This window comes from Cyanistes caeruleus, chromosome 10 (assembly GCF_971803275.1).
Source record: "Cyanistes caeruleus chromosome 10, bCyaCae1.hap1.1, whole genome shotgun sequence".
In the NCBI taxonomy this organism is placed as follows: domain Eukaryota; kingdom Metazoa; phylum Chordata; class Aves; order Passeriformes; family Paridae; genus Cyanistes; species Cyanistes caeruleus.
Window position 1 is genome coordinate 10,722,293 of NC_141710.1, and position 25,836 is coordinate 10,748,128.

Here is a 25,836-nt window from a genome sequence, read left to right on the forward strand (position 1 = left end):
GCCCTGCCGGCCCCGCCCGGCCCTGCCCTGCCCGCCCGCCAGGCGTGAGCTGGCCGGGGCCGCTGCCCCGCTCGCCGGCGGTGCCGAGGGGCAGCGGGGGCGCCGCGACACCGCCCCGGCCGGTCCGCATGGGCCTGGCGGAGCCATGGCCGCCCTGTACCAGAGCGCGGACCCGTCCGCCTCGGCCTCGCCCAACAAGCTGCTGGCGCTGAAGGATGTGCGGCAGGTGAAGGAGGAGACCACGCTGGACGAGAAGCTTTTCCTGCTGGCCTGCGACAAAGGTACCGGCCCCGCCGGCCGGCCCGGCCCCCCTCGAGTTCTCGTCCGCTTGCTCCGAGGGCCCGGGCCGGGTGTCAGCCCTGCGCTGCCCTCTCCTCGCCCGGGCTGCGGGTCCCGCCGTGCGGCTGCCATGGGGCACCGCGGGGTCCGGGCCCGCCGCCTCCCGCCGGCCCCTGAGCGGGAAGGGAGGCGCGGGGCCGGCTTCTCCCGCCATCCTGAGGGCGTTCGGTTTGTGTCGGAGCTGTCTGGGAGGTGTTCGCTGTTAAAAGTCTCTGAGTAGAGAGTTGCTGTAGAATTGGGGCTTACCTAGATATCCCCAGGATAAGCGAGACCAGTATCCTGTGATTTGCACCATTGGTGGCGGATGGGAAGAAATTTGTCTTTTTGAAATATGCTACTTGCTTTAAGCCTATATTTAACTACCTTTGAATCGAAACGTGGCCTTAAATCAAACTGATCTTAAAAGGTCTGAAGCGTTGGACTCCGAGGTATGCTTTTAATGATGTGCTGCACGGCTCTGCGTGCTTGGGGCATAAACACGGCTGCAGGAGCTGGGGTGTTCGCACGCAGAGCTGCGTGCTGGCCCCGAGCTTAGCTTAGCTCACAACCACAGGGTATTTCTGCAGTGGCATTCGCCAGCGAGCTTAGCAGTTTTGCTCTGGGATTCTCGGTGGTGGAATGCCTTGCGTTTGCCTCTGCAGACTGTCCTGAACATCAGGGGAAGTAATGGCTTTCTCTCTTTAACTATAAACAGAGGTTCAGAGAGCTAAAAGTCTGCATAACAAAAAAAGTAACAAAACCCAGTTATTTGTATAACAGCTGGTTCAGTACTCTTGGTATGTATTTTACTGTATTCTGCATATATTTCTGTAAGTGTTCTATGCTGAGATCTGTCTTGGTCACAGTCTTCTGTGTTGCAAAGTAATTTGTCACCCTAGAGACAGTTTTGAAAAGCACCCATCATTTTGTGTGTGTTTGTTTTTAGGACTGGAACTAAAGGGGAAGATTAAAGTATATGTCTAGTGCTTTCCTGAAGAGAGGTCTGAAATATATTTTGTTTTCTCTCTGATGAGAGAATGCTTATCTACCTTGACTTGTCTGATACACCCAGTTACTGTTGTCAACTATGGAATAGTGTCTTGTGTGATGGTAGCTAGTACTTAAAATGATCACATGTTTTTATTGCTTTGTAATATGAAGTGATATCCCTACCTTACTTCTGCAGGTGACTATTACATGGTTAAGAAACTCTTAGAGGAAAACAGCTCAGGTGAAATGAACATAAATTGTGTGGATGTGCTTGGGCGAAATGCTGTTACCATAACCATTGAAAATGAAAACTTGGACATACTACAGCTGCTTTTAGATTATGGCTGCCAGGTATCCAATACACGTTATTAAAAATGTTCAGTGTAGTCATGTATCATCTTTGTTAATCTTTCAGAATTTGGACATAAATGCAGTATGCCTTTTAGACATTTCAATTATTTTTCCAATAAATTAGAAAAAGTAATTATGAAAGTGGTTTCCTCTCACAAGTTGACTTTTCTAGTGGAATTTTGGCATGGCAAATGTATAAGTAACATTTTCTACAATATTAACAGGTTTGAGTTTTATTTTAAATGTTACTCTTGCTGCTGATATAATGCATCCATTATCTTCAAGAAAAAAGTACACGATGTGAGTGCCTCATTAAAATGTATAAAATGCAAAAATCCCTTCGGCTGTAGAGTGTATTAACTTTTTAAATGGTAACACAGAAAAATTATTCTATTATTTGATACTAAGTTAAGGCAAACATTTCTTCGACATATTTCTAGTGAAACTGATCTGTGCTTGATGGCAGGGCAGTTTCCTACCAGCAGTACTTCTTTAAATGTATGCAACATCTCTGCTACTGGTGGGAGAGTTGATGGATTAAATATGTAAGAAGGGAAAAGTAGCATGTTTTGTTACATTGTTTGATATTGGGCATGAATAAATCACAAGCTTTTCCCTGCCTGAATTAGTGGCATATACTGAATTAGTAATAAAAGCTGTGTCTTTTTCTTTTATTTTTTTAAGTAAAAATCTAGATTTTTGGAAATGAATCAAGAAGAATAATATCATCTGTAGGGAAAATGAAAGCTGCTTATCTCAGCATAATAGGGGGTGCAGAAGTGGTTGGTTACCAGCCAAGAAGGAAAAAGCTTATTTTCCTAGCTGTACTCCAGAATTAGAAATGTAGGGCTGAAGTATCCCATATGCTTGAGTTGTGTTACACTAATATTTGCTTTTAATCTGTCTAATAACCTGGTAAACTGAGTCCTTAAACTTGATTTTTGTAAGTCTTGTGCATCATCTTTGCTGGAAACGAATTTATTCAGTTGATTCCTTTGCCATTGGTGCAGTAATGCAAACTGTCACTAATACTATATGAACTGCTGCAGCGGCAACCTGAATTTTTATCCTGATCGTATGCCTGATGATAATACAGAACATCATTTTAGGACTTTAAAATTAAGTTTAAAGAATATATTTAAAAAATGCAGTTTGGCTTGAATTTGTCTCTTTGTGCTGTTTCAGTTATTGCTGTTTTCACATATGATATGTTTTCTTTACCTAGTCCTCAGATGCACTTTTGGTGGCTATTGACTCAGAAGTGGTGGGAGCTGTTGATATTCTACTTAATCACCGACCAAAACGATCCTCCAGACCAACCATTGTGGTTAAGTGTTGTTACTCCTTGATTTTTGGTTGGGGCTGTGAAGCCTATTGCTTTTTTTGGGTACCTGTAGTATTTAAAACAATGTTCTTAAATTCTGCACCTGTAAGGTGATAGAATCTGGACAGCAGCGATTATTTTTGTAACTTCTTTTGTCTTGAAAGATTAAATACGTTCTTTTGCTTTATTACTTAAGGAATCCAGTGGCATTATACCTGCCAAACACAGGCCTAGTTCAGAAAAGAAAAAAACTAGTGGTTATAATTCATTTCTCATAGTCTGTTTGCAAGGTAGTAAGCAGCCTTGACTTATAATGTGTTTATTCATGTATTGAAGCTTCATAGATTTTCAGAACAAATCTATAAACATCAGACCTTCACCTTGAAATAAAGCAATTGAAGCTTACCTTGTCAATGCTTAAATACCAAAGAACTTCTGAAAGCATAAAGTGGAGGTGGAGGCAGGGAAGGAATAAAGTGTTGTGAAATGGGCATGTTCAGGATATTTTTTCTGCACTTCAATAGTAAATACAATAATTTTTTCACAAACTAGAGTAAAATAACAATTTCTAATATTGTGTATTGGAAAAAAAGTCAGTATTTCTATGTAAATTAACCAGAAAAGTATCTGGGTCTGTTATTCTTTTTTAGTGTTTATCTGACAGGTGTTTAAATGTTGTTACGTATTTTTCTTTCAGTTCATGTTATGAAACATTGGAAAGTATTTTGAAGGAGAAATTCTTGGTTGAACAGTCAAAAACCCCCTTACATGTAGTAGAACTATAGATAATAAATTTAGATAATTCATGCATTCTATTCCAGAAATTAATGGAGCGCATTCAGAACCCAGAGTACTCAACAACCATGGATGTAGCACCAGTAATTTTAGCTGCTCATCGTAACAACTATGAAATTCTCACCATGCTGTTGAAGCAAGACATATCATTACCCAAACCCCATGCTGTGGGCTGTGAGTGCACACTGTGCACTGCCAAGAACAAAAAAGACAGTCTGCGGCATTCCAGGTAAGACTTAGAGGTCTTAAGCCACAATAAAAAGATTCTTAATTCTCTGGTATTGCCTGGGTCAGATTTAGTATGTTTCCTTTTTGTTTTTAGGGTGAAGTTTATGACTGGATTCCTTTAATATATTGTAGCTCTTATTGTGAGAGATGGTAGTTCTTGGGTTGTGCCTCAGAAGGCTGGTGGGAGGCAGTGGCTTTTTTCCATTTTGGTTTTATACTTTTAGTCACTGTGCATAGTCACTATAGTCTACCAGGCTTGTCTCAAACATTCTGGCTACCTTTGGCTTGGGGCCATAGGGACTAAGCAAATACAATTTTTCTCAAGTTAGTTAATACTTGAGGGTTTGTGAGCCAGAATGAGGAAGTGGATAATTTTCAATCCTGTTTCTAAAAGTGTTTATGTGGCATGCATTGATGAATGCAAACAAAAGGCAGTTTTTTTCTTTTTTTTTTTCTTTTTTTCTTCTTCAGTATTTTTGAAAATAGAAAGCTTTTTAATAAAGATTCAAATGAGGAGAGAGACGTAGCAATCTGGTAGATATTTTATGTGGTTAACTTGAGAATTATTTGAGGGTTGAATAAAATTTAATATGAGAGAATTTGGATGAAAAATCACAGAGTTCAAAGATCATGAGTGTACCGCAATTACAATGCACAATAATTATTGCATAGTTACTTCAGTCTGCATCCAAAATACTAAAAAATAAGAGAAGTGAGAGGATTTGAGTTTTGGTATTGAGCTACCACAGGCCACATTCTGGTATCCATCCTATTCCCTGTATCATTAGCTTCAGTATGAGAAAAGATGTCAGGGAATCCAAAGCAGACAAGCAATAGAAATATTTGAGACAGCAGCTCTTAATTTAATCTAGAACTTTTGCTGATGTACTGATAGCAGTGGAAATAGTGAGGAAAAGAAGAGGGAACTGTTTGGCCAGTTTTGGGTACTTAGGGGCTCTAAATATGTTATATATCTTCCATGACATACTGCAGTTAATGCTTGTAGTGCCTGATTTTAACCAAATTGTTTTGTCTTTCTGCTACCCATCTTAGGTAAACCTTTTGGAACAGGTTCATTTTGTTTGCTGTTCTTTTGTCACAGGTTTCGTCTCGACATTTATCGGTGTTTGGCCAGTCCTGCCTTAATAATGTTGACAGAGGAGGATCCAATTCTAAGAGCTTTTGAACTTAGTGCAGACTTGAAAGAATTAAGCCTTGTTGAAGTTGAGTTCAGGTAGGAATTGAAAATACAAATCAGTTTTAATATTTTTATGAAATTACAGGTGTAGAAATACGTATGCATTAGAAAAAGTTATTCTTAATTTTTTGTAAGTGGAGTGTTAAAACTGATAATTAGACATAATAAGTTACATAATATAATTCATGCCTCATTAGTAGTCATTTTGACAGTTTAATTACTTTAAATCCTTTTAGGTATAGACATTTCAATATGTCTGGTTGCACCAACAGCTCAAATTTCAGCACTACTCTGCAAAAATAAACAGAAATTATGCTAAATGCTAATTTACTTGGAAATCACAGACCTATTAACCATATCAATATCTCATTAGTACTCTGCATTTCTTTTCTGTCAGGGTAGAAATATGCAACACTTTGTTTATACTGACCTGACTCATGTTGGGAGTTGTTTCATGCTGAAAACGCTCTATATGATGAACAAATGCTCAGTGTAATTTGATGTTTAAACAATGCAGACTTTTACCATTTTGTAATTTACCAGCACAAAAGCTTTCCAAGAATGTGAAAGTTAGAATTTATATAAGCTGAAATTCTACTTTCCTGAACAATATGGCAATTTTCTGCATTTTAGCTGCCTTTCTTAATAAGAGTTCATTTTTTGCAGTTTTGTGATACAACTTGGCATTAAAATGAGCTGTGTGCAAGGTGAGACAAGGAAATCATGTGGTTTCTTTTCATGTGTTTAATACATAAATACATAATATTTAGTGAATAGACTTTAGTTTTCAGATGACAGGAATAAAGCAAAACCCCAAACAATTTCCTGTCCCATTGGAAAGTCCCGGTGATTACTTACCAGTGCCATATTTTGTGACAGCTACACTGTCACAAAATTTTCACAGTTTACCAGTGCCAGATTTTCTTTAGTGATCTGCAAGCTAAACAGAAATGGAATTGTCGTGTTACATGGTGAAAACTACTCAGAGCTGTCTTAGGAATGTTTGGACATTGACACTTGGATATGGACTTCTGGGGTGGTTTCTTTTAATTTATCCTAACATAACATACAATCCCAGCCAAAAATGGCTAGTTCACGATTGAATGGAAAATACAGGACCAGTGTAATAGCACCTACTGCTCCTGTGTGTTTCAGAAATGATTATGAGGAGCTCGCTCAGCAGTGCAAAACCTTTGCTAAAGATTTACTTGCACAAGCACGGAATTCCCGGGAGCTGGAAGTCATTCTGAATCACACCTCCAGTGATGAACATGTAGACAAACGAGGATTGTTGGAAGAGAGGATGAACTTAAGCCGCTTAAAACTTGCAATCAAGTATAATCAAAAAGAGGTTTGTCTTTGCAGTAACTTGATATACTCTCCCTATCATATTTTGCTGCTAATTAATTCCTTCACTGTTCTGCCTCTGGAAAGAAGTGGGTCTTCTGCCACTGCCTCTCCACAGAAGCGGAAATCAATTTACAGGAGTTACAGAAGAGATGGTAGTAAATAGGTATCAGTATGTGAACAGGCATGCTGCAAGATACTGAGTGATTCTTCAGTGCTTACTGTGGAGATGAATGTAGTATTTTTTGTGTTGGAGTATAGGCTACTGCTTTTTTATGAACAACTCTGGTAGTGGTAATTATTTATTCAGTTTCTCATTAAGTCCTTGCCTAGAGAGGCATGGATCCTTAGGTGCCAAACATGATTTATCATCTTCTCACTGGTCATTAACTGTTCAGCTTTGTCTCAGGCCTTGCCTGTGCTGTTCAGTAATTAGATTGGACCTGCGCTGCTATAACTCAATAGCCCCTCTGTTCCAGAATAGCAGCACTTTCTATGCCATCAATATGCAACTTCCTCCATGCAGTAGATTATTGTAATTTTTGTGTTTTTCATAAATTATAACTCTAGTTTTCTGTGCTGGAAGTCAAATTGGAAAAGGAATTACATAATTCTGTCTGTTCTACATGTCTAGGCTTAAACTGTTTGGGAAACTGTTGGAATATATAGCATTTAAAAGTCCTCAACTGTAGTTCTGGAATGCCCCACAGCCAGCATTACACATTTCTGGTCTGTATTCATCAAGCACATTGAAGTATTTTGGTGTTCCTCTGGATTTGAGCATAGCTTGCTTTTACTACAGGGCTTGGAAAATAACAACTTTTTTTGTGTGGTATACATATAGTTAGAAAATTAATTTTAATGCAACTTATTTATGTGTGTTATGAAACCTGAGAGTGATTCCTTGTTTGTTTCTCCCACTCCTTCCCCCCCAGTTTGTTGCTCAGTCCAACTGCCAGCAGTTTCTCAACACGGTGTGGTTCGGGCAGATGGCCGGCTATCGGCGCAAGCACACTTGCAAGAAGATCCTGACTGTTCTGATGGTTGGCATTTTCTGGCCAGTTCTGTCCCTATGTTACTTGTTAGCTCCTAAATCTCGAGTAGGTCGAATAATTCACACTCCTTTTATGAAGTTTATTATTCACGGAGCTTCATATTTCACATTTCTGTTATTACTTAATTTGTACTCCCTTGTCTACAATGAGAATAAGAAGAATACAATGGGACCAGCCCTTGAGAGAATAGACTATCTTCTGATAATATGGCTTATTGGTAGGTATGATTTGAGTGGATGACAGTTGCTGAATATATATAAAAAATGCCAGTAATAACTCAGTCTTTCGTGACCAGTTCTGTAATGCTTGATTGGAAGAGTGGTTAATAACAAAATCTGGACTTGCTGCACAGTTGGTATGTGGTTTCAAGATAAAAGTGTATGTTATGTTTATGTATGTATGCTCCATCTTAGTCTAAGAGAAGAGTGCATTTACCTCATGCTTGTTTCAAAACACAAAAGCAAATATTATTTTCCCATGTTATGGTTTTCTATTTCTCTATGTCATTGTCACCAATTATTATAATTGTACCAGAGAGGCTGCATGTCACTTCTGGTTGATGCAGCAGAGGGAGCACAGGTATCATTTTTGTTGAGTCCTCAAGAACTGTTGGTTGAAAGTTCGTAACTTTTACCTTGTTTTTGGTTGTCTGGCATGCAATTGTTTTTACATTAAAATTTACCTTCCTTAATGTAAGATAATTAGATACGTATAATTAGTTTCATTTGATGTATAAAAACCAATGATAAAGTAAAAGCAACCCAGTTTTTATCTAAGTAATTTTGTGTTGTTCTAGATAAACTTTCAAAATCATGAATACAAATGTCTTCCATGGGAAAATAAAGCAACAGAACTCCAGTTCTTGTGTGTGTAAATATCACCTTCTCCATTTCAGTTTACTGGTTCTGTAACCAATTCAGTGTAAAATACATAGTGATCAAATGTAAAGTAATACCTGTTCAGTACAATGGCTTCACTTTCCTGGGTTTTATTATTTTCCTGCAGGAATGGTGTGGTCAGATGTTAAGAGGCTCTGGTATGATGGTTTAGAAGATTTTTTAGAAGAATCCCGCAATCAGCTTAGTTTTGTCATGAATTCCCTGTATTTGGCAACTTTTGCCCTCAAAGTTGTTGCCCATAACAAGGTGAGCACCAATCTTAGTAGATCCAAAAGCTCCTCTGGGGCTGACTGAGCAAGTATGATTTTAGTACGTTGCTGGAAGATACCTGAAGATGTGTTACACATGGTGTGTTAGAAGTAGGGTGTTGTGGTTAAGTGGACATTAGTAGTAGCCTATGATGGGGTGCAGTGTAGGCTTTAGGCTTCAATGCTCTGTGGGTATGGGCCAGAGAGGTGTCAGGACCTCAGGTCTTACTGCATCTTGGTCTTCAAAGCATAGTTGATCAGGCAAATGGGAGTTAGAAAACCTGGAAACCCCAAACAGAGCTACTGTCTTCCTTGTAAAAACTAACTGGTCTTCCAAATGGCTTGATTTTTGTTTAGGGAAATGCACCTCATCCGATTGAGCATTTGTGCTTCACCGATTCCATTCAGTACTATGCAGAAAGCTAACAGTATTCTCTGTGTTTGGCTTGCCTAGTGCATTTTTGTTACAGAAAGTTTTATTTAGCTTTTGATTACATATACTCGAATGTCATAACTGGTGTATTTTTAATTGGTTTTTGCTTGGTGGGGTTTTTTTGGTTGGGGTTTTCTTTGGTAGTAAGGATAAAGGCCCTGAGACCATAGAGGAGCCTTGTCTTGTCTCTTTGAAAAGCCATCTGGATTTGATTGAAAATACGAGTTTTGAAAATTGTCATTGCCATCCTGTAGCATGTGTTGTCAACCACACAGCACATGGCAAACTGCCAGACCAATTGAATGTGAATATTACAGCAAAATCAAAGCCAGTGCAGTAGCACCATTATTGTATCTTGAAAACTGCAAGTTGACAGCTGTCTGGCAGTTGGGAGCGAAATAAACTGGTTCAGTTCTTCTCAACTTGGTGTTTGGCTCATTTCCCTATCCTAGCATTGATTCAGAGGTTAGTAATCATTTGGAAAGGAAGGCTCCATTTCTTGGAAAAATAAATAGAGGGAGAATGCCACATTGGGCTGCTTTCCCAGCCATTTGCTTTGCATCATGTCTCTAGTAGTAGTTCCTTTGCTGAGATAAGACCCATTGTTGCCTATTTAAATTGTAACCTTTTTGAAGATGCAGGACTCCTGTCCTATACAATAGTCATATAATGGGGGTTGGCCCCTTTTTATGTGGCCAAATTTATTTTTAGAGTTTATGAATCATATAGAAAACCAAATAAAAATGTTCAGTTTGCATCTTAGGTCCGTTATAGACCCTGAAACTGTAAGAGGTAAGAGTCTGTGCAGCAGAAGGATTTGTACACGTGCAATTGCAGTGTGCAATGTAATACTTACGCCTATTTCTTGCCATCTTTGTGCAGCTGACTTTTTGTTCCTTGGTTTTTGAGTGTCCATTTTGAGACAGCAGAAGCTGGTAATATAAATGCTGAATTTTTCAGGCAAACCAAAAGTTAGGAATCTGTGGATATTCCCTGAGAAAGTTGAATAGTAGTGCTTAGTGGATAATATGTCAAGCAGCAGTTTAACTGTGACTCCCATTCTCTCTAGCCACTCATAAATCCACTGAAGAATCCCCAAGTTTTAAGTCTTTCCAAAACTGGTTCAAATCAGCTGTCACCACATTACAATTGCATATGTACATTGGTTTTCTTTGTAGCATCTCAGTGTTATTTTTGACTGAGGCCTATTGTACAAGGCAGTGCACATGTTTATGAAGTGCCCAAGTCCCTGTTTCAATAGACTGTGCAAAACAGAGAAGTGAAAGCAGGACAGGGGAATAAATGGTTTGAAAGAGTGAGTGGCAGAGTTAGGTGTTGAATTTAAATTGACTGATTTCTGTCTCCCTCTGGAATGGCTTTTAAAATGCCTTTGCTTGAAAGAGGTATGACACCTATGAATGATACATGTTAATTTCTTTTATGCTCTTGCCTGTTTTGGAAGTAGAAGGAGAGGTGTTTGGGTACATTTCTGTATTTATAATGTTAGTGATCTCAACTTGTCCTTTTTTATGTTGCAGTTTCATGATTATGCTGAAAGGAAGGACTGGGATGCATTCCATCCTACCCTAGTGGCAGAAGGTCTTTTTGCCTTTGCCAATGTTCTTAGTTACCTGCGTCTCTTCTTCATGTACACAACCAGCTCCATTCTGGGACCACTCCAGGTGAATATCATTACTTTTTGAAAAAATACTAAACTGAACTTGCTATCAAGAGTTTTATTGAAAATAGGAAAAAAATGTTGAAAGTAAGAAACTGAAAAATAGAAAGAAATGATACTGCATTGGAGTTTGGTTTTTTTTTCTTGAGTGAAACATACTGATTCAAAGGGGAAAAGGTAAGAAAAAGAGTCAAAGACCTTGTGTAGTTCAGTTAACATATTTTTCCACGATAGCTGTACCTATCCTGCTTTTTTGTTTTAATCTGTTTTAAGCTTAACATAATGCCTAAGTTTTCACAGTTTGGAAAGTATAGGAATCAGGTTCTTCCTGTAAAGTTTTATGCAAATAATTGCCTTAGCTTCTTATATATGAGTAAGTAGCATATAAGTGTAGCAAGGACATGTAATCAAAAGAATCTGAAAAAATCTATTTATGTCTGTGATCTCACTGAAGCTGCACCTTGAGTTGTGTAAATTGCTTTTGTTTGAAAAATATAAATCTCTCAAGAGTATTGAAATACTCACCTATATATTGGCAGTTATAAGAAGGGAGAACAGGTTTCTTCTTGCTTGGTATTTGTTGGAGCCTTTCAGTAATGATGACAGTAAAACCTCCCACATTTTAATTATCTAATTTTCTGTTATATATTTTAAATGGAAATATACTTGCACTCTTTGAAAAAAACACTGAAGTCTTGATATTGAATTAAGCATTAGGGTTGTACAAATTGATTAAACACTGAAGTCTCTCCACATTTTAAAGAGATTCACTGTATAATGTGCATATTTATGTATGTACTAGATCTTTCACAAGTTTTTTATTAGGAGACCGTGTTATGAAATTTTCCAAGTAAATAAAAACAGTCAACAGTCACCCCATTCAGAGGCACACAGGAGCTTACGTTCTTACTGCTGGCCAGTAGGGCTGGTGCAACAACTCTTACAGTATTTTCTGAAAGTAGGTCACAAAGTTCAGATGGTGGTAATCAAATATGGCATGGAAACCCAACAGTGGGGGGTGGGGGAAGGCAGCTACCGTGTTCTCTTGGCTTTTAGTTATTTTTAAGCTTTCAGTTACTTGACTCATTGGCTAATAAAACCTGTTACAATCGAGATTTATAGGTTGGCTGTGTGTGGTGGATTTTATTATTAACAGAAGGTAAAATAGTACTTCCCTAGATGAGATAATTATATTTTAAGTGCTTAGAAATTGTAAATAGAGAGACAAAGCATGAACCTATGAAGAGAGCAACTGGCATTTGGGATTGGTTATTACACTCATCCAGACAAAATGGTTTTGTGAAGTTTGAACTTTCTGTGCATTCCTGTTTCATCTTCTTTGTCCCTCTCTTGGCTGGAACCATGTGTTAAAGGGAAAATGTTTTGTTGGGATTTGGATTGGGTTTTTTCAGTGAAGGGTTGGACATGATGAAACAGTTTGATGGGGAGTACAGTCATCCTCTGACCAAACACGCACAGGATTGGTGCAGCGCTCTGCCCACAGCTGCAGAACCTCCATGACCACTGCAAACTGTACAGACTCTGAATGTGCTGTGCTGCAGGAGGTACTTGGTGAGTTTCCAGCAGCAAAGGAGGGAGCAGGAATTCATCTCCCAGTAAAGCTGTACTTGTAAAACCTGGAAATTGTGTTACAGTTCTGGGCTATGATTTGATTCATATAGGACCAGGTTTTCCACACACTGATTTATATAGATTAGATTCACCTAATCCCACATTATATTTATTTGCATTCTTTATAATGGTACACTGTTCTGAAGAAGTTTGTAGGAAGGCTAATTAAATTATATAAACAGTTTGTGATTTGTCTGTGTAAAAATTTATCAAAAGCAAATCAAGATCTTTCCTGTGTTGGAAAAAATCACAAGCATATGACTGTTTTTTTTCAAAGGTGCTGTATTTCTTATGCTGCAAAGTTCTGTATAGGATATTTTGAATTGGAAACTAATAATCTGAATTTACTGTCGTACCTTGTATGCTTTATCCTTCCATTTCTGTGTGCCTACACATTTGTTTATTTAAAATCATACATAAAGTATACAGTGAACTAATTTTGTATTCTGCAGAGGGGCTTTTGTATGGTACTTTTATTTTTATTAGTGATAAATTATTCCAAATGTTTTGATTAATTCAGTGTTCTTCTAAGTTTTTCTTTTCTATAATGGCATTTATGTTCAAATGCATTTCATTTACTGCTTTTGTCTGCTGTGAGTTCCTTATTACCATTGGTATTGCAGATGAATAATAAGGTGTACATACTATTTCTTGTGGTTATTAGGATGATATTAATTTTCCAGGCAATGTTAAAATTACTTACATATTCTTTTTAATATCTAGAATTTTCTCTGAAAAACAGTACAAGGTTATCTTCTGACCTTAAGGTCTGTTTTGCATATCAAAATTTAACTTAAATATTTAAAATGTAAATAGATTTTTTGTTGATCAAAGGCTGAAGAAAACCATACAAATAAAAATACATGTTTCACTAAAATTAGAAATAAATCTATTTCACAGATTTCAATGGGCCAGATGCTACAAGATTTTGGAAAATTTCTAGGCATGTTTCTTCTTGTCTTGTTCTCATTCACAATTGGATTGACCCAACTTTATGATAAAGGATTTACTGTAAATGAAGAAAAGGACTGTGCGGGCATTTTCTGTGAACAACAGAGCAATGACACATTCCATTCGTGAGTTTGCGATCTATAAAATAACTGTGTTGTTTTAGTATTTAATCCCTAGTAATTAAACAGAACTGGATTTTTTCACTCATCTTGAATTTACATTAAACACTTCTGGTGTTAGGTTTATCTAACCAGATTTTTTTCTGTGTTTTTGTAGGTTTATTGGTACATGTTTTGCTCTCTTCTGGTACATATTCTCCCTGGCACATGTCGCAATCTTTGTGACACGTTTTAGCTACGGTGAAGAATTACAGTCTTTTGTGGGTGCTGTTATTGTTGGGACCTACAACGTGGTGGTTGTGATAGTATTAACTAAACTCCTTGTGGCAATGCTTCACAAAAGTTTTCAGCTGATTGCAGTAAGTGGTGTCTGATTAATTACCAATTACCTGTATCTTTGGATTTTACACACGTTTCTTTCTATGATCTGTAAAGTCATGATGTATAGGTCTCATGGATGAGCTCTGTCAGCTCTGTCAGTCAGTTCATATTTTTCCTTCAAATAAGAAGTTTTTATTTACTTTGACTAAAAAAAATTATTATTTTCCATGTTGAATTTGTGCAGGGCTTTGGCCCACTGGGAACTGATGCCTTTCTTGATACAGTGGCTGTTAAAGCTGTTAAAGTGCTGGTTTTGATATATGTGGTGCTTTAGCATTTAATCTGGGGTTATACCTTCTTAATTTTATACCAGATTATATAGGGAATTAAAGAAAGACGTACTTATTTTCAGTATTCAATACTAGAATATTCAAGCAAACCTATTAAAATACTCTGTAATCTACCTATTAAAATGCTGTATAATCAAAATTAAATAATGGTCAGTTTTTCATGTATGAGAAAATTAAACTTACAAAATAACCTATTAATATTACTGTTTCTCTTCTCTGTTAATGTTTCTGATGTTTTAGAATCATGAAGATAAGGAGTGGAAGTTTGCTCGTGCCAAGCTTTGGCTTAGCTACTTTGATGATAAATGCACGCTCCCTCCACCTTTCAACGTTATACCCTCTCCCAAGACTATTTGTTACCTTTTCAACAGTCTCAGTAAATGGATCTGCTCTCATACATCAAGTGGCAAAGTGAAACGTCAGAACAGCCTCAAGGTGAGGAATGATTGGGCAAGCTCTGGGCTCTGCAGCTGGAAAGGTGCTGCTTGCTGAAATGAAAATGCAGATTGCTGCATGCTGCCTGTCAGAAGGTGAATGCTGCTAAGATAAATAGGAACTACAGAATAATGTGTTGTATCCAAGATAAATAAGTGTTACTTGTTTCTACTTAAGTAAGGTTTTATTGACTTTCTGGTTTCGGAATTTCAACCCACTTCTTTCCAACCCCCCATTCCCCCAGAAATAGTCTAAAAAAAAAAGCTTTGATTGAATGAAAAAACATAGAAACCTCAAGGAAGTATGTGCTAATCTCAAAAATGGTGAGGTTAGAATATTCTTTGGTGAAGGTAATTGGTTTTAAACATATTACAGAAGTGTCAGAATAAATAACCAAAAAGGATCACTGAAGGCTCTTATTGTTAGGGAAGGGATTTTTTTGTTTATTTTATAAACATTTTTTTGTACCCCACAATTTTGCATACTAATTTTGCATCTTCTTGCTGACAAAAATAACATGAAATAAACAAATTTAAGCACTTTATGGAATTTGCACTGAGAGGCATTTAGGGTTATAGGACTCTTGATTGATCACAGACCAATTACCAGGCCAGGTAGATAAAAATTTTCACTTTTACTGGTACAGCAGATTATGATCTAATTTGGATTTTGTGGACAATTTGTGTCCAGTGTATATTTGTGTACAACAGGATGTATTTAAAAATAGCTTTGTTATTTTGTTCCTGTTTCTTCTCTGTACAATTGTATAAAGGCTTTAGGGCTCAAAATCCCTTCCATGGTAAATATGTTATGTTTGTTTAAAGGAATGGAGAAATCTGAAGCAGAAGAGAGATGAGAATTACCAAAAGGTGATGTGTTGCTTAGTCCACCGTTACTTGACTTCCATGAGGCAGAAAATGCAAAGTACGGATCAGGCCACGGTGGAAAACCTCAATGAACTGCGGCAGGACTTGTCAAAATTCCGGAATGAAATGAGAGACCTGCTTGGCTTCCGAACTTCTAAGTATGCTATGTTTTATCCAAGAAACTAAGGCCTAACTTCCAGACAAAAGGTGTGTGCTTTTAGATACCCAAAGGTGAAAGTGTTGACCTAATTCTGTTGCCAGATCACATATAGACAAGAAGATTATTGCACAAAAGTACATTTGAAAATGCATTTGCATGAGTTGCAGCTCAGTGCCCAAGTGGTCAAAATGAATGCAAAAACAGATACACTAATTTTGTTAATCTCTTAATCTTAGTATGTATATAAAATTTGTATATAGGAGTTTTTTAAATGTTCCTCAGACTGTCTGTGGCTGTCAGGTGTTAGAGCTTCATAACTAGCACAACGTGTTTCTTTCTTCTATTTTTGCTGTTTGTTCTTTTTTGATACTTGTTTTTCAAGTCGTGGGAGAAGATAGGTTTTTTTAAAATAAAAATCCAGCCTGTTTATTTTTAATAGAGAAGTCAGATAAAGAATAATAGAAAATTTCCAGCACAGTTGGAAATTATTTATGACTGTAGGTTACAGTGCATGTGAAGACTGTATGGCTCTGAAAGAGGCAGTTCTAGTTTTGTATGTTAACACTGACTGTAAACTAACGTTTATAGAATACAGCAAATCAAATCATCAAGACTTTTCACTTTTGTGGGAACATTGACATTTTGAACACAAAATAGACCAACCATTTCTTGAATGTTTATGGTTATGTGTAAGACAATCTTACCCTGCTTGGATTTTTCAGCAGTGCCTCAATAGTACATTTTAATATACATGTTAGGATTGGTAACAAAATTTAAAAATTAATCTGTGAAATTTAATTTTTAGTATCTTGTGTTTTTAAAATCTAGATAAATTATTTGAATTATTAAAACCTGTGATTTCATGAAAATGAGGTGGAGCACATGAGTGCTATATGCAGTGCTGAACAATTCCTGTAAACCATTCTACTCTTCTTTCTGTGAGGTCATTGTGTCTTGTCATTGGAGTGATGTACTTTAGAAGGGTCTGCTTGACACAGGTTTTACATATCCTACTTTTAAATTTGGTTTTCTTTTTTCCTGTTTTTTACCAGAATTGTTGCCAAGCTAGACATTTTATTTTTACGTCAGGTATACTGTGTTTTGTGAAAATAGTTTATCTGATTTTGCTTACAATGGACAGTAAGGGCTTTGTGGATTTTCTGTGCTAGAGGGTCCTATATGGCTTTATATGCTTATATATAATTCCAGCTGACAAACTGTAATTCAGAAATGTGAGATTCCTGTATTTTTAATTACAAAGTAAGTATATTTATGACAGCTAAAGGATTGATTGACAGTTTTACTGTTATGATGGTCCTCTTCTGAAATGGTCGCGTGTCCGGAAGGCGCAGGTAGCCATTGTGGTCTTTGACTACAGTTGATTTTGGGAGATTGACAGAGTGGGGGCTTACATGAATGTTTACTTTTTTGAAGGAATTCTTATAAAACTCTTTCTTGTAAAGGTAATATATTTTCCATACTATGAAATTATGTATTTCTGAACTAGGTTTTAATAGTCTGCTTCCAGAAGTGCTGGAGTATAGAGGGATTATGATACGCGTTGACTTTTCATGGGAATAGAAAGTTAACCTCCTGGCACAAAGCAAAGAGAATCACTGAGTTCTGTATTTGGACTGAGACCTCATGTTTGAGTAATGCACCAACATAAAAACTATGTGCTATGTATGTTATGTATATTCAAGAAAGGAAGCGAATAAAAGCTCTTTGAAACATATGGTTGTATTAATATTTGTCATATTGAAAACACTTTATATCAGTTACCACACAAGTATTTTCTTTGTCATGTTGAGCTAATAGGTTTAAGGAAAGTAGCTGGTGTTAATGCCTTTGTCCATCTGCACCCATCCTGTTAGGTTCATTGAAGTGTCTTCATGCAGTGCCATGAAGTGAGGCTGGTTCCAGACCAGCTGGGGTGATCCTAGATGCACATCAGCTGTTTGGCACTGGGATGGTTAGTTCTGGAAACCTGGGGGTGTTGACAGTACGAATGAAGGAGCTAATGGAGCTATTTCTGAGTGCTTTTCCTACATTGGGCAGAGTCCATCAGAGCTAGCTTGGTCAGTGTCTTGAGGCACTGTGTTCTACTACAGCGTAGATGGCCTTAGGAAGAACTGTTGCACTTCAAGGCTCTCAGGGGTTTTGGATTGGGATTTCCAGAGTTTTTACTTGTCACTGAAATAGAAACCTGCAGAAAGAGAGAGAAAGAGTTTGTTCTCTGCCATACCTCAGTTATATGATGCTATACATCTCTGTTTTATTTGAAAGCTGCTGTGCTCTTCCAATCTACTTGGCTACTAATCAGTACCAAGTGCTCTGTACTCAATTTTGTCTCATCATTTAGATTCTTCTAGTTGGCATGTGTTAAACATGCTATTGCTTTGGCAGTTTAATACTGGCTGTTCCAAGATCTCCCTTATGCACACTCACAGAATAATTCTAGACAGGCTCAGAAACAAAATTTTACATATTAAAAAAAAAAAGTGGAGAAGCTGGAGTTTACTTGGCCATAGGATTCCAAGTTTCCTGTACTTAGACGTGTAAGTACACATGTAATTATGCTTCCATGTAATTTTTCTGCAAGTTGTGAAAGGATTGAGTTTTTGAGATAACTGGAAAAGGTTTTTTCTTCCCTTTCATATTAATATCAGTTTTGTCTTTCCTTGATAAATGAAAAATTGAGATGAAAATGTTCATGCCTGCATTTGGAGCAGGAAGGTCAAAATCACTGATTACTGAAAGTCAGCTTACTTTACACTCTTGCTCAACTATGGTGTTGTTATTTCTGTAGAAATTATTTCAGAAATGATGATTAGATAATTTTGATTCTGTTTGGCTTCAAGTTACATTTCAAATGTTTGAAGTTTACAGTCACTACAAACTGGGTTTAAAAACTTGCAGCAGTTATTACCTGTGTTTTATAACCAACTCTTACCTGAGAAAAATGGCACTGCTCCATGTTCCTCTGTTCCCTGTTTCAGGCCTACTGCTGCCTTTGATATGGGAAAGGAACTGGTGTAAAGGGAGTGTCGAGAAGAGCAGGCAGGAGCTCTCCCTACCTTCCATTTGGCAGATGATGAGTAAGCTGCCAGACCTTTCTTGCCTCACTGAAAAAAGCTGCATGACAGATGGGCATGTCATCATTAATAAAAATAGATTGTTGTAGTTCAAGACAGCTCTGAGCATGATTTCCACATTGCTTTTCCCCAGGCTGCTGCCAAGAAATGCAGAGAGCACTGTGCATAAAGTCCCTTAGTCTGCATAGGAACTAATGCTGGAAAATTCCAATTTAAAAGTTTTAAAATTATAAAACTACATCTGCTTTGCAAACAAATGTTGCTGTTGGTTCCACAGAGAACGCTGTTTGGTTTGGTCAGTCGGGCAATGCAATCTTTGAGGTGTGGCTGCAGCACTGAGCTGTTGGATGTGAGCTGCCAGCACAGCCTCTTTGTACCTCTGTGCCCCCCTCTGATCCTTTTGTCCCCAGCCCAGCTACCCATGAAGTCTTTGGGAGAGAGGCTGCTGTGCTGCCGAGCTGCACTGTGGCAGTGCCTCTTGGCATCACATGTGAGAATCCATCAGAGAGGAGAATGGCAATCTGCATTCCCCTGCTGGAACAAGCAATGAGTACTTCCAGTAGGGACTGTGTACTTCATTAGTTTCCTGCCTGTGGTCACAGATTATCCCAAGAACTCTGGTCTGGTATTTACAAGGAAAAAAACTACTTAAAGGGATCTTAGATTCTATATGCACCTTACCATTGCTGAATTAATTCCTACCTTCCTCTACCTCATTACCTTACAGAACTTAATAGTGACATTTACTAAGTAGATAGTCATCAGTGGAGAAAAGTGTGGTGCTGCTTTACAGCTGTCTAATTCTTTGAAGAGTTCCTGTTCAGATCAATGATTCACTGACTTCCATGTAAGGAAAATCAGACCCTTAATCAGCAAGAAAGTCTAAGTCATTTACAATGTGCAAGGCCCAAACCATCAAAAGCTTGAAAATGATCAAAACCTAGTTTCTATATTTAGCTGCCCCACTTTATAAATAATTAATAACTAGTTGGTGTATGATTTAATCTTAAAATATTTTATTAAGCACTGATAATAATGCAGAAATCCATGTAATAAAACAACTTTAGAGAAAAAGCTAAGTTAAACTGAGTTGCTATAAATATTGCACTTAGAATTCTTATTTTACGTAAAGAACTCCTTAAAAAAATTGGACAGTTATAAATTAACATCTTCCAAGTAATTGGAATTTGTATGTTTGAGATCAGATGGCTGTGCTGCAAATCTTGGCACATCAGGAGGATCTGTTCTCATGTTGTACAGGTAATGGATTTCACTTTGTGCCAGGTGTGCTTGTGTGGACAGGAGGGAAGGAAGGATCAGCGTGGCCGTACTGTTGGCAGTCAGTTGCATTTCCATGACTTACACTAAGTTAAAAAGATGTTTCAAGATATGATAGAATGCAGTTGCAGAGTTCAATTTTGACATGTTTTGTTTTTCAAGGCATTTAGGATCTTTGAATTCTTAGTCTTAAAACTCATGACAAAGCTGTTGGGAAAGACTTTGCCTCTACCATCTTCTTCTACCTGGCCCATGATGATGTAATTTAAACCTAGAAAGGAGAGAATGAGATTACAAGACAGAAAACTGGGACATCATTTGGTAAGTATAGTTCTTTACCTGTGGTTTCTGTTCATTTCACTGTTTGTTACCAATGCCTTCCAACATTTTTTTCTTCCTACCTACCTGCAGCATTTACTCCCTCACCCATCTTTGCCACGCTTGTTACACTACAAGCTACAGTTACATAAAAATCAAGCAGATGCACAGCAAAATGTCTACTACATAATTAAATACATAGGGGATAGTCTTTAAATATGGACTGTGAAGTGAATCTGAGAGGCACTAGAAGTGCCTATCCACATTGGATAACCTAGCCACTGACACCCAGGGTGGAATATGTCTCCTTACTTTTGAATATTTTCACATTTGATCAGCTTGTAGGTTACTGCCCTTAAGTGATAATGCCCTTAAATCTTTTCATTCCTTTTCCCTTCCCAGAGATGTAAGTATTTTATAGATATATACAGAAGCATTCAGGCAAAGTGGACTTAATGAGTGGTATGACCTGGCTTTGGACAATTCAATTGGAACTGTGTATTTTATACCTGAGAAGGGTTGGGGATTTGCAAGGTCTTGCGCTGGAAGGAATGGTATCACAGGGATATAAACAGAAAAGTTCAGATATTAAGTAATGGTTCTTAAATAATTCATTGAGATTTAGGATGAGAAACAGAAGTGTGTGGTTTGGAGTCAGAAGTCTGCCTAAAAGGATACAGTTTGTTCCAACAAGGACATTATTATGTCTCCCAATATGGAGTTTTCAGATAGCTAAAGGCAAAAACTAATTTCTGATCATGATTTTTCACTTTTTTACTGCCCACTTTGAGTTAATATGTTAAGGACTGGTAGTACCTGGAATAATATCAGGGTATTTTTGATGCTTATTAAATCATTTTGACTATTTCCTGCTATGGCTGTGTTTATGTTCTCATGCTCTACCTGTTTACTTATGAGGCAAAGATAAAAACAGTTTTATTTTTCACTTAGTTACTTCAATTAAAAGTACTCTCAATATTTCTTTCAACACCCTTACCACAATTAACTGGAATTTGTGTTGGTTGATCTCTGTATTATGTTATTTAAGGTAGTTTAGTTTAGTTTACAGTTTTAGCAGTACTGGGTGTTTGTACTTATAAAGTGAGCTTAATACTATGAGTATTTCTGTAAAGCTGTAAATACATTCAGGAGATACACAACAGTGGAAGTTGTTGATTTCTGCCATTTCCTGTGAGATACTGCTCTTCTAGGTTTAGCAGGCTGTTGTCTTTCCCTTCTAAACAACTGTGTATAAAAACTAGCTCCAAAATATACACATGTAAACACAAAGTCTATCTTAGCTTCATTTGAGAGACCCAAATCAGATTTTTATCTTGCATCATGTGGCTTTTAGAGAAAAAAGTTTTTCAAACTCCTGTAGTCTACATGAACCTCATTCTCTTCCAGTAAAACAGAAAAACACAATAAACCCCTGGATTACTGGTTATATTAAATTGATTGTAATTCTAACTGCTGATTATAGGAAAAAACATGGCCATTTTATTGATTTTTGTGGCTATATTTCAAATAGTTTTCTAATTGTTATCTTTCATAAACACACAAAGCAGTTATTACTGTGTACTTACCCCTCCTCATGAGAGGACACTGCTTACACATAACAAGAATCTTGGCACTCATGTTCTTGCCAGCTTGTTGGATTGCTAAATTTCCCTCCTTATATACATTAATGATGGATATTGTTGCATGCAGACTGCCAGCCCGCGTTACTGTTGTGATTACAGTTCCAGTTATTACTAGAAGAAAAAAACATTTTATATATTTGGTACATTTTTATTATTTTTAGACATAAATTTTGAGGCATTATAAAAACTTATTAAGTACATTAGTCCCTAATAAGGAAACAAACAGTGCTGGGAACACTTACTAAAAATAGGAGTATCACTGCTAATAATTCACTACTGTCAAATTTTGGTGGCACCAAATATGAAATTGTTCTACAATGTGTCAGTCTCATGTAAGCCCAGTTCTCTGATTTCCATTAAACAATACAATTTGATACTACTTTTAATGAGTCATTTTCAAATACTGGAGAAGCTGAACTGACAATCTTCTAGCCAAAATCTGAATTTCCAGCTCTCTGACACTCCCAGGTGAGTAGCAGGAATAGTTAATGCCCTAAGAACTGGATTTTGATCTGTTTGAGGTCTGATACAAACTTACTTATTTCAGCTGAATGTAGTTACAGATTTGACCATAGTATGTCCCAAAGACCTCTCAGTATGAAAATCAAGATACTTTCTTTTCCCTAGGATGACTAAACTGGTAAACCATCTTTATTTATCAAAAGGAAATGGTAATTGGTATTAACAATTAACAATTTCTTCTCAGGTCGTCTTTTTCAATCAGATATTCCTAGGATAAATTCAATCTTCAATTATCAAGTATGTACAGTGAGATTTATTTTACAAAACTGTATCATTTACATTTTGGGATTTTGTAAATTTGTACATTATCTGCCTTTAATGTGGAATTTTCAATTAAATAGAATGTTTCAGTTCAATCAGGAGAGAACTGTGGATGTTAAAAGTGCTCAGTATTGCAGCTATATTTCTAGAAAAAATAAAATTAAATGCGTGATGAAAGAGAAATAGTTGTTATTTCCTAAAATCATAAAGTCTGCAAATAGAATAAATCATATTCTGTGAACAACAGACTTCCTATTCTTTCCTTAGGATATGCTTGCATTCACAGTAGCATATAAAGTATTTTTACTCTCACTCCTGTCACAGAAAAGACTTCAGAAATGTCAAGTATTTGACAGAAGATGGGAGAGAAGAATGTGATTTATTACTGTGATGCTAGAGGGAAAATACAAGCTTTATAGTATCATTTACCATGAGCCACAAGAGCTGAGGTGTGGTCAGTAAGAGGAGACCAATTATGTTGGGTTTTCTCCCTACCTGTTTCTTTTTGTGCTGGACCAGCCTGTAGTGCTGCAGGTGGAAGGAGGCAGGTGGTGAGCAGTGGAGGGGCTGCCCTGAGTGCACCCTGCCTCAGGGTGCAGCCACTGCTGCTTGGGCACCTCGGGCAAAGCTGCCCTCCAAGCCCTCACATTTCCTCAAACCTCATGGGATTAGAGTGCAGTAAGAGAGAGTCAGCTTAAAATGAAAAACGGGTGGTGGCAGGGAGTTTTCCCATCAAGTTGCCAGGCATGTTATAGGGGATTAAAAAAATGATTGCACTATTAAAAAGGGAAAATACCCTGACACATAACTGAGTAGATCAGCAGTGACAAGGCCATGCTAATACACAGCAGACACCGTTTATCCTGATTATGTGTGTGTACAGATAACAGTGCTTGGAAGCTTCCATCCCTTCTAATTTCTTTTCAAAGCATTTTGGAAGTCTGTACACTGTATCGTGGAACAGTCAGCAGGTGCAGCATAACATAATGTAACAATGCCTGGTTACAGAAAATGGAGGTGACAATACAGTAACTGAATCAATGAATCCTGGGTTTTACATTGTCATTTGCTTCTCAGATTGAGCAGATATGTCTGTCTCAGATATCTGTGCAGTGCCTATGTCAGAGTATCTCCAAGAATGTACTGAGTGAAACACAGATACTAATGTGAGATACATACATAAGGTGGTGTAAAAATATTAGCTTATATATTAATGGTACCTCAGAACTAGATCTGGGAAAATTTCCATGAGGCTAAAAACACAGTAGAGAATAAATAATTTAAAAGAAACTTTGCTTCCTTACCGAAGTTACTTGAACAATAGTTGCTTTCCAGAGTCCCACTCCTTTTACACTTCTGCTGGCACAGGGCAACTGTAGGTTTCACAACTTTTTGAAGAGCAAAAAAGTAAATTTAAATTGAAATTAAGCATTTGATACAAATGAAAAGCACTATGTTAAAAAGAATAAAACCAGAAGAAAGATGAATAATCCTGATGTATGCATGAACTAGACCTGGCATTTCAGTGGGTGAACACCACAGTAACAATATTCCTTTTCTCTGCTGTTACCTCCAGTCATCATCTTTTCAGGTGTCTCAGCTCTGTCTGTTCCAGTGGCCTGAGAGAATGGGATGTTACTCAAAATTTGTGTGGCATCTTACATCTGTCACTGCTGTGGCCCGGTAGAACACCTGAAGTACCACAATATTATATTACAGTTACACTTCTGAGGGAGAGGGTGGCCTTTTATTGGAAATTACTGCACTGTGATGAACGGGATCAGAGTTCAAATTCCTGACCTCTTTTTCCCAAATTTTTCACATAGCTTCATGTCAGGTAGTGTTGCACAGTTTTTCTTCATGACATTTTGAAACACAATGTTTGAAATATGTCTTAAACATTAGGGATTGACATTTCCTTTCTGAAATTGAATGCTTTGTTTATAAACAGCTGAATACAACTTGAATACATCTTTTTCCTACTTGGGTGGATGTTCATAGTCTCTGTACATAATTCCGTGTAGCATGTTGGGATGCAGTACTTTAAGGTTTTTATGTCCTTTTCAAATTTGTGTGGAATTAGTGACACAGGTATTGGAAACATGGAGGTGACACTGACAGATTAAAAAAAACCCAAAACCACAGATCCCTACATAGATTTCCAAGAAAAACTAAATTAGTTATGACAAGTATCTTTGCAGTTTCTTACTTTTGAATGGAACATTTTGCAAAAGTTTTGTTCAGCCTATATTTTTTGAAAAATATCTTCTAACTTTCAATTAGTAATTTGAATAATTTTCCAAGTTTCTAAGAATGAACTAAATTATATTGAAATTACTTTGTCTTTATTGCAATGGGCATGACTGTTAGAAGATCTGCACTGCTCCTTGTTTTGCCTTTCAAATCCAAAGTTTAAAGACTGGGCTTCACAGGTTTTTATTTATTTTGGACTGGTTTGTTCCTTTTTTTAATCCAGTCTTCTTGGTATCTGAGTCTTTAGAAGGTTAAATGCTTCCCACAATGCAAAGTGTTTTAAAGAACAAGTTACTATGTCAATGGTATGGGTCTGGCAAGTGCTTCCTATCTCAATGCTACACACAGCACACCAAAAATTAAGAATTTAATGTTCCTTGAGTCTTTCAAGTTAGTGTTCATAGTAGGTTTCTAAATCCAGCAGGTAGATGAGTCCTAGGTGCATACCAGCATGGTAGCTGCCAAAAATTTATTGAGGTGCTCTGATTTTTTGAAATTTAAAACTGGGATTATGCGTTACAAAATAGTCTTATTTGGTTTTTTTGGTTTTTGGTGGTTTTTTTTTAGTTTAATGAATTTTGGTTGGTAACCAACTTTGCTATGACTTGTCAGCAGAGGCTGTCTATTGTTTGTAAGGTACTTCAGCAAGAACTGGAGAAGAACTAAAATAAAAGTTTAATTGCCTACCACTTTACATGTAGGCACACTGACAGGAAAATGCACAACTTTATCCAATGATATAAGGAAGTCAAATATCTCACCACAGAT

General features: G+C 37.2%; 2 protein-coding genes across 4 annotated transcripts in view; one reads left to right on the forward strand and one right to left on the reverse strand.

The window, feature by feature from the left end:
- Positions 1-17,433, forward strand: TRPC1 (transient receptor potential cation channel subfamily C member 1). 2 transcript variants are annotated; one of them, XM_086844263.1, is made up of 13 exons: positions 1-281; positions 1,505-1,659; positions 2,885-2,986; positions 3,805-4,007; positions 5,109-5,240; positions 6,360-6,555; positions 7,487-7,823; positions 8,612-8,751; positions 10,725-10,868; positions 13,397-13,572; positions 13,724-13,925; positions 14,478-14,672; positions 15,497-17,433. In XM_086844263.1, the coding sequence occupies exons 1-13, from the start codon at positions 146-148 to the stop codon at positions 15,722-15,724; spliced, it is 2,346 nt and encodes a 781-aa protein (XP_086700389.1). In that variant the 5' UTR covers positions 1-145; the 3' UTR covers positions 15,725-17,433. The 2 variants fall into 2 exon arrangements, with proteins under 2 accessions (XP_086700389.1, XP_086700388.1); XM_086844262.1 differs by lacking the exon at positions 1,505-1,659 and having other exon boundaries at positions 9-281.
- The window catches only part of PCOLCE2 (procollagen C-endopeptidase enhancer 2), a 25,443-nt gene continuing 17,027 nt past the window's right edge, over positions 17,421-25,836 (reverse strand). Inside the window, exons 7-10 of one of the 2 annotated variants that reach the window (XR_015274578.1) lie at positions 24,120-24,203; positions 21,976-22,143; positions 18,652-20,342; positions 17,421-17,904 (exon numbers count right to left, since the gene is read on the reverse strand). Coding sequence is in view for 1 of the 2 variants with exons in the window: in XM_023933286.2 (XP_023789054.2) it covers positions 20,206-20,342; positions 21,976-22,143; positions 24,120-24,203 (389 nt within the window). In the remaining variant the exon portion in view is untranslated. Of the gene's footprint in view, positions 20,343-21,975; positions 22,144-24,119; positions 24,204-25,836 lie in introns of both variants that reach the window. The other variant, XM_023933286.2, reaches the window with a different exon arrangement.

What these genes read in the sequence shown, in the direction of transcription:
- TRPC1 (XM_086844263.1), top strand. Translation starts at nt 146, where the DNA reads ATGGCCGCCCTGTACCAGAGCGCGGACCCGTCCGCCTCGGCCTCGCCC. An exon ending in CCATTCTGGGACCACTCCAG is followed by an intron (nt 10,869 to 13,396) that starts GTGAATATCATT and finishes TCTATTTCACAG; the next exon opens with ATTTCAATGGGCCAGATGCT. An exon ending in AACGTCAGAACAGCCTCAAG is followed by an intron (nt 14,673 to 15,496) that starts GTGAGGAATGAT and finishes GTTTGTTTAAAG; the next exon opens with GAATGGAGAAATCTGAAGCA.